Raw genomic sequence first — 9,102 nt, 5'->3', positions numbered from 1 at the left:
TTATTTGAGAAAAGTGTATTTTCTTGCTCTGTAGAAAGCACTGCTGGATCCCTATGACTAGGAGGAACGGATTGGCAAAGCAGGATTTTGTTGGACCATTTTTGTGCTTTCGGATACCAGTGTGTTCTTGTTTATTTATTTTAATTCTTCCTCTCTTGCTAGCAACCTGTGGACTTGGGATTTAACCGGTGCAGTAAAGAGCAGGGCTGGTTGACAGGCGCTCTGGCACCGGACCTGGTGACATCTCCTAGCAGCCTTGGAGAACCAGACCTCGTTCTGCTTCTTTGGCGGGCTGTAGACATATCATGTCCAAGAGTGGACACTGTAAATGTCCCCTTCTGGCCCAGGGCTTTTCAGACCATCCGAGTTCCTGTTTTTAATTGACACGCCAGTGACTATTGGCTGAAGGTCCCCAGCGATTTGCATGAACGGGGAGGGAGTGTCCTCCGCCGCCCTCCCTTCTGGAGCGCGCTGACTGCAGCCTCCTAGGGAATGCGCGGCCGAGGGAACGCGCGCAGCTCGCTGGTCCAGGCAGTGAGCTTGCGCCCGGCGACCTGGCACCCGTGCCTGGATATGGGGCATCTACATCGTCCCAGGAGCAGCAGCAGCCACAGAAACCTGCCGGTAAGGATGCAGGAATCCCGATCCCCCAGAAGTTGCAATGCTCTCCAGCTGTTCCTACTCCTTGACCGTGTTTTCAAAGGTTTTCCCATAATGCAAACTTCTCAAGATGATGGGGGGGGGGGGGGGGGGATAGCGAGTTTTGGATACAGTGCCTATGGTATTTTAGCAGATAGTTTCGTCCCCCATGTCGAGAAAGGAAGTTTCTGAAGCAGAAATGTTGAACGAGGTTGAGGGCCAAAGGTGTCCTCAATCTGCTTTATATTCAGGGGTAAGAAGATTGATCCCTGTAGCCGATGTCAGCTTGGAACTGTCTGTCTACTGCAACTGACAAATGCTTTTGCATAATAATTTTCCGCGTCTACTTTACTGGATCCTAGGCTTGGCAGGAGGTAGAGCGCATAAGAGGCAGCGACCCAGATCCTTTGATTTGATGTACTAACAAAAATGGGGGGGGGGAATTTTCACTTTACCTCCTTTAATCTAAGGGGGGGTTGGGGAGTAGGTAGGGAGTATGGCTCAATTTTTCATATTATTGCTGTTATTATTATTAGTGTGGATGCTATTGTTTATAGTGGCTTCAGAGAAAACGGATGTAACACATTAGGTGTTCTGGGACCTTAATGGCAGAATCATTTCAACGAGAAGTAAATCGTCTAAGGCTCAATGCTTTCCGCCACCATCCTCTTCTTTCCCCATAACCTAAGTAGGTTTCCTGTCGCGTTGCGCAGCCTTTTGAGAGGAAGCCTTCTCTGTTCTGTGTTTGTAGGGACCCAATGTCTGACAATTTGGGATTCTAACTGTTAGCTAAACGAGACTAGGGACCGTACCGGGTGGGAGTGGGGGAGAATATAAGATGAAGAGAAAGGAGTAAGTTTCAGAGACACCTTTGCTCCACAGACCTCCCAGCCTGGCAGCAAGTTTGTACTTCGCTCGAGATGAGAGGTTTTGTTTGTGAAGTAGGGATGAGCATAAGCAATGCCCCGGGCGGGGGTCACTCTTTACTTAATCCCATCTCTGCTTCCGGAAGTGTATAATCACTTTGTCCCTTCACTTCACTCCAGCATGTTTTTCTGCTTTTTCTCTTCGTGGGACCCTTCAACTGCCTCGCGAGTTACAGCCGTGCCACCGAGCTTCTGTACAGCCTAAACGAGGGACTGCCCGCCGGGGTGCTCATAGGCAGCCTGGCTGAAGACCTAAGGCTGCTACCCCGGGCCTCGGGGAGGCAGAACCAACAGTCGCTGCCTCCAGAGCGCACTGCCACTGAAGGGAGCCCCCCTCTCTCTTTCAGTTTGGCCTCTGGAGGACTGAGTGGCCAGTATGTGACCCTAGACAACCGCTCCGGGGAGCTGCACACTTCGGCACAGGAGATCGACAGAGAAGCGCTGTGTCTCGATGGGGGCGGAGGGGCTGCCTGGGGCGCCAGCACCTCCATTGCCTCCTCTCCTTCCTCTGACTCTTGCCTTTTGCTTCTGGATGTGCTGGTCCTGCCTCAGGAATATTTCAGGTTTGTGAAGGTGAAAATTGCCATCAGGGATATCAATGACAATGCTCCACAGTTCCCACTTTCTGAAATCTCTGTTTGGGTCCCAGAAAATTCACCTGTAAACACCCGATTGGCAATAGAGCACCCAGCTGTGGACCCCGATGTCGGCATTAATGGAGTGCAAACTTATCGCTTACTGGACTACCATGGCATGTTTACCCTCGACGTGGAGGAGAACGAGAACGGGGAGCGAACCCCTTACTTGATTGTCATGGGTGCTTTGGACAGAGAAACCCAGGACCAGTATGTGAGCATCATCATAGCTGAGGATGGTGGGTCTCCACCACTACTGGGCAGTGCCACCCTCACCATTGGCATAAGTGACATCAATGACAATTGTCCTCTCTTTATAGACTCACAACTTAATGTCACCGTTTATGGGAATGCTACAGTAGGCACCCCCATTGCAGCTGTCCAGGCTGTCGATAGAGACTTGGGGACCAATGCACAGATCACTTACAGTTACAGCCAGAAAGTTCCACAAGAATCCAAGGATTTGTTCCACCTGGATGAGACGACTGGAGTCATTAAACTTTTCAATAAGATTGATGGGAGTGTTCTACAGACACACAAGCTCACCATCCTTGCTAATGGACCCGGCTGTATCCCTGCAGTGATCACTGCTCTTGTGTCCATCATCAAAGTTATTTTCAGACCCCCAGAAATTGTCCCACGTTATATTGCAAATGAAGTGGATGGGGTTGTATATCTGAAAGAACTGGAGCCTGTTAACACTCCAATTGCATTTTTCACCATTAGAGATCCAGAAGGCAAATACAAGATTAACTGCTACCTGGATGGTGATGGGCCATTTAGGCTGGTACCCTACAAGCCGTACAACAATGAATATTTGTTGGAGACCACAAAAACTATGGACTATGAGCTGCAGCCATTCTACGAAATAGCTGTAGTGGCTTGGAACTCAGAAGGGTTTCATGTCAAGAGGATCATTAAGGTGCAACTTTTAGATGACAATGACAATGCTCCTGTTTTCCCTCAACCTTTGATAGAACTGACCATTGAGGAAAACAATGCACCCAACGCCTTTCTAACGAAGCTCTACGCTACGGATGCTGACAGTGGAGAGAGGGGGCAAGTGTCTTATTTCCTGGGACCAGATGCTCCATCTTATTTTTCTTTAGACAATGTCACGGGGATTCTGACAGTTTCTACTCAGCTGGACAGAGAAGAGAAAGAAAAGTACAGGTACACTGTCCGTGCTGTGGACTGTGGGAAGCCACCCAGGGAATCAGTGGCCACAGTGGCTCTCACTGTATTGGATAAAAATGACAACAGTCCTAGGTTCATCAACAAGGACTTCAGCTTCTTTGTTCCAGAAAACTTTCCAGGTTATGGTGAAATTGGAGTCATTAGCGTAACAGATGCCGATGCTGGGAGGAATGGATGGGTAGCCCTCTCGGTGGTAAACCAGACTGACATTTTTGTCATAGACACAGGCAAGGGCATGCTGAGAGCTAAGGTCTCTTTAGACAGAGAGCAACAAAGCTCTTACACTCTGTGGGTGGAAGCTGTTGATGGGGGTGAGCCGGCCCTTTCCTCCACCACAAAAATCACAATTCTCCTTCTGGACATCAATGATAACCCTCCTCTTGTCTTATTTCCTCAATCTAATATGTCTTATTTGTTGGTCCTACCCTCCACTCTCCCTGGCTCACCAATTACAGAGGTCTATGCTGTTGACAAAGACACAGGCATGAATGCTGTCATAGCTTACAGTATCATAGGGAGAAGAGGTCCCAGGCCGGAGTCTTTTAGAATTGACCCAAAAACTGGCAACATAACTCTGGAAGAAGCTTTGCTGCAGACAGATTATGGACTGCATCGCTTACTGGTGAAAGTGAGTGACCATGGCTACCCTGAACCGCTCCATTCCACTGTGATGGTGAACCTATTTGTCAATGACACTGTCAGTAACGAGAGCTATATTGAGAGCCTTTTAAGAAAAGAACCAGAAATTAATATAGAAGAGAAAGAACCACAAATCTCAATAGAACCAACTCATAGGAAGGTAGAATCTGCGTCCTGTATGCCCACATTAGTTGTACTGTCTGTCATAAGCTTAGGTTCCATCACGCTAGTAACAGGGATGGGAATATATATCTGCTTACGGAAAGGTAAAAAGCATCACAGGGAAGATGAAAATTTGGAAGTACAAATTCCACTGAAAGGAAAAATTGACTTGTGTATGAGAGAGAGAAAACCAATGGATATTTCTAATATTTGATGTTTCATTGTGGAATAACACAGAGGGATCTTTTAACTTCCATGAGTAGTCTTTGTCAACGCAAACAATGCTGTGCTAAGGAGGTTCCATGGAAAGACAACTAATTTATAGCTTGTAACATATTGTAAATACTTGTTTACAGGTTTTTAATTCAAATTCAGAGGTTATAAAATATGTACAGAATTTTTAAATGAAAATTAGTACTAACAGCTATATCGTTGTTATTTATATATATATAAAAATATATATATATATATATAAAACGCTGGACATAGTTGGCAGCTCTCATACACCAAGCAGATGACTGACAAATCTCAAGACTAAGGTAAGAAAAGTACGTTTTGTTGTTCTAAAATGTCTTTTCACCACAAGAGGGCACCAGCTGTCCCTTTGCAGGGGACTGAAGTATTGTACATGATAGTTGTTGTACATGAAATTGAGAGAGTATATTTTAAATATATTGTTTTTCACATTAAATATAAAATTAAAGTAAATTGAATTTGCCTACTTAAATATATGATAAGAATGAAGAGAAGTCCACTTGTAAACAAAATTCATTACCTCATAAGTACATCAATTATAGTTTGAAAGAGAAGGCATTTAAAAAGAAGTGCAATTCATGTTGGGCAAACATCAAAACACTGCGATGTGTTCCACAGTGCACTACTTTGTGCAGGTCCACCTGCTGTCTGTATGCTTTGCAAGTGTACTTACTTGCTAGAAATACAGGAGGTGGGAATCATCTGTGTATTCTTCCTTTTGTAAAATGTAACTAGACACTGCACTCAGTAAGAGCAAGCATATCCATGTCTCAATCTCAACTTGCTTGCTTGGTGTATACGGTGTCCGCGCGTTCTCAGCTTGTGAGCAGCAGTTTGTTCATGGGTTATGTGTTAAGTTGTGTACGATTCTATTCATCTGCCACGTGAGAAAAAGAAAGGTAGCATTCAAATTGAACTCCTCTGAAAGCTGGTGTACACTAGTGATTGTTTTAGTTGGCAATTTATGTGAAAGTTATACATTTTTGTAGTTGTTTAGCTCCATTGACTACCATTCTGGCTTCTTAATTTGGTTCTGGAAAACATCCAACAGTTTATTTGTAAAAAGATTTTTTTTTGATAATTTAGTTTTGACTGACTCTTTTGCAATTAAGAAAACTGGTTTGTCAATGATTTCTAACTTTTCTGTCTTTGCATGAGATGGGACTTTCATTTTATATAAGAACTATAGCAAGGCTGTCAGTGTAAACAAGAAATGTGTTAGCTTCAAATGGGTCACTTTACTTACTTATCAGCATCATGTTCTGTATCGTACCAAATGTTTATATGTCTGCAAATTAAAGGTATATATTTTCATAATTTCCTGATTGTTTTTACCATTTTATATCTGAACATGGGCTTGTTCTTTCACTGAAGTGCCTGCTATTGGTGTCTGTTTGTTTTTAGGATTAAATGTGAGAAATTGTAGTATTCTGCTATGCTAAAGTTTATATTAAACTAATTCATGACTTAATTAAGCATTGGGTAAATTATTAAGGGTGTGTATAATTGCAGCCTATATAGAAGAGAGTATTCCTGTATGTTTCAGTTCTTATGAAAACTTGCACCCATGCATCTGTATATTCATATTAACTAATTACAGATTTATTATCAGTATAACCTTTTCTCCACATTCAGCAAACTTCTTGTTTGCTGTGTTTCACTAGTGTGCCATGCTTTTTGAGGTAATAACACAACATGAAGAAAAAACTTAAACACAAACACGGGGCTTATCGGTTGTATATCAATTACTTATTTTTGTTTTCTTCTCTTTGGTAATCTGGATACATAAGTATGTAAAGCATCAGAGTTTGAGACAAAAATCACTATATTTTCATGAAAGTTTCTTTTGTATGATAGGCACTTGTATTCAGAGACTTATGAGGCCATTTAGCGTATAAACTGTTCATTCACAACTCTTATGTAACAAAGGAGGAAAACATCCTGTCTAGTCATATTTTACTTAGTTTCTTTTATCAAAGGAAGAACTACATAAACACAAGTAGCAACATTAATAAAAAACAAGTTCTCCACCAGCTCCATGACTTTTGCCCTCATCATAAAGAGGAAAATAAATATTTTCTTTATTTCTGAGTTTGAACATGGCTCATGTGTTGTGGGATGGATATTGCACTTCATTTCTTGCATGAGAAATATTTATAACCTTAATAAAATTGTGCATTTGAAATATTTTTGTTGTAGGGTTTCCTTTACGTAGTATTTTATTCAGATTAAAAACAGAAATCTAAGGGAAAGCTAAAGTAAATTAAGCTTAACGATAAAAGCTTCTTTTTCCTAAGACCCTGTGCTAGAACAGTTGCCAAAATGTATGCTAATCATGTCAATGTTGTTAGTTAAGCTGGCACAAAGATAACTGTTCCATTCATTAAAACCTCTAATATCCATTTAACAGTTTGAGGACCAGTGAGCTCCCTTTGCTCAATTTAATGATGAAGGGATGGCTCTGATATTTGTCCTGCCAAATAGATCCTAGAGAAAAGGGTACATTAACTTGAAATTGGGAAATACAATACCAATATAGTAATTTCTGCTAGAGAGGGGTGAAATACCTTACATTATTTTTCTCATTATCTGATTACAGAACATATTTTTTAAAGCTATTTTTTTTCTGGCAGATACACTTTTATCAAGAAGAGTTTAAAAGTCTCTCTCTCTCTCTCTCTCTCTCTCTCTCTCTCTCTCTCTTAAAACAATCCTGAAGAATTGGTACATTAGAAAACCCTAATCCATAATGTTTTGAAGGCTGTACTAGTGTTTTTGAAAATAGCAGGCTTGATTGTACTATGAAATAACATCAGTAAAAGAAGCAGTAAGGATGGTGTATGAAGTTGACTTGATTGCAGGAAGAAATCGCACAAAGATTCTCATTTGCATCACTAGAAGATACCTAAATTGAAAACTGTAAAAGGAGAAATCAAGCAATTCTCCGTGAAGACACATTTCAAAATATTGATCTTTGGTAGAAAAGGGAAAATGTTGTCAAAATGTAGCAGTGCAAAAGGGGTGTTCTTCAGCTTCACGGGGAAGCCTCAGTTCCTAGAGACATGAAACACAGATTCCAAGACGGTCTTCACTCCAAGCTGGATTTGCACACTCAAGGGTAAAGCAGCTTGCTGTTACAAAATTTCATATTCCTGACATACACACTCTGCTTGTCATGGTGTGTTTACATAGAAGTAGTAAATTAATATTGACAAAAAAAGCCAACAGTTGTTCAAAAAAGCATAAAAATTATTAATTCAATCCATTCCTAATTACTGTTCAATGGAGACCCATCCTCTATTTCCTAATTTTTATATCAGATGAGAAATTACCATGTAAATTTGTAGATAGAAACACATCATTACAATCCTTAATAATCTTCAATGTCTCTTATTTACATATAATATTTTTAAATTATTACTTTTATGATAAGCTACTAAGCTGGAAATGTTTTCCTGTACATTTACTTTAGGTAATTTTTAGTGGGGCCACAGTGTACCTATGTCTACAGGTCAGAGGAAAACTTGGAGCAGTTAGTTCCAGCGATAAAACTCAGGTTGAAAGACTTGGCATCAAGTCCCTTTATCCACTGAGCCATCTCACCAGTTCCGGGATTGCCCTCCCTTAAGGAAATCACACAAAGTAAATGAGCATCATGGAAACCTAACAATGCACAAAGTAATAACACTGTGCTAATTAAAAACATTCTGTTTCTCATTTTACATATATTTTCTATGCAAAATTAACAGTCAAGAACACAGGGTTCTTTACAAATTTGTATTATGGTGTGGAAGGCCAATAAGGAAACAAAATTCAAAATGCTTTGCTTGATAAAAGGAGCTATTTCATGTATGTCATGGAAACAGGACCTACCCTGATCCTAGAAACTCCTAGAAGCTCTCACGGTGGAATTGATTTCAATTCTCTGCTTCCCTCAAAGATTTCTAATAGCATCCAGAGGAAAAACCTGAGGCAAGGAGTTATACAAGGAGATAAAGGTATCTGAAAATGAGGGGATTATATGCAAGGTACAAAATTGTGAGCATGTGTGTTTGCAGAAATACCAGCCTTCCAGGTCTTCCCGGCTGCCACAATAAAAGCAATAAAATGAAATTAAAAAGTAGTTTTCAGAGGAAAGATAGTGTTCACCTTAATTTTTTAATCAAGATATATCTGTATTTAAGAAACCACTCTGATCATGTGTATGAATTTGGTTGAGGAGTAAACATAGATTGAATAAAAGTTTTAGTGTTTAACTTAATAAGATTCTTATACCACATATGGAACATATAGGATTTTATATAAGATATAAACAAAATATAATGGGCAAAACTAGTAAGACTGTAATCATTTGCATATAAAAACCAGCAAGAAAATTGTTTCTATTATTTGTTTTGAGCCTATTCTTTCCACACATTTTAAAAATAAAAAGTGATCATATTCAGAGCAAACCAGCAATGAGTGATTTGAGGCAATAACTTCCATCTCTAATGTTCAGTTTTACGACAGATGGAATTACAAAAGCACTAATTTACCCAGTTCATTTTATCTTTATGGCTGTCAATTCTATTTAATTTAGCGAACGTTATTGTGTGTCCATGTGGTAGATATTTCATTATGAGTGTAACGCCACTAAATATGTCTTATGC

At 40.5% G+C, this 9,102-nt stretch overlaps 1 protein-coding gene across 1 annotated transcript; it reads left to right on the top strand.

Moving 5' to 3' along the window:
- Nucleotides 1-298: 298 nt before the first annotated feature.
- On the top strand, nt 299-6,623 carry Pcdh20 (protocadherin 20). The gene is made up of 2 exons (XM_041673060.1): nt 299-624; nt 1,686-6,623. Exons 1-2 carry the CDS (start codon nt 493-495, stop codon nt 4,410-4,412), a joined length of 2,859 nt encoding a protein of 952 aa, XP_041528994.1. The 5' UTR covers nt 299-492; the 3' UTR covers nt 4,413-6,623.
- Nucleotides 6,624-9,102: the final 2,479 nt, after the last annotated feature.

This window comes from Microtus oregoni, unplaced genomic scaffold, assembly GCF_018167655.1.
Source record: "Microtus oregoni isolate MIOR12 unplaced genomic scaffold, Mior012 000001F_ref0000356, whole genome shotgun sequence".
In the NCBI taxonomy this organism is placed as follows: Eukaryota; Metazoa; Chordata; class Mammalia; order Rodentia; family Cricetidae; genus Microtus; species Microtus oregoni.
This window is presented reverse-complemented; position numbering and strand designations above follow the sequence as displayed.

Excerpts from the sequence above, each read along its gene's own strand:
- Pcdh20 (XM_041673060.1), top strand. The coding sequence starts at position 493 with ATGCGCGGCCGAGGGAACGCGCGCAGCTCGCTGGTCCAGGCAGTGAGC. Across the intron at positions 625-1,685 it reads GCAGCCACAGAAACCTGCCG|CATGTTTTTCTGCTTTTTCT; the intron begins GTAAGGATGCAG and ends ACTTCACTCCAG.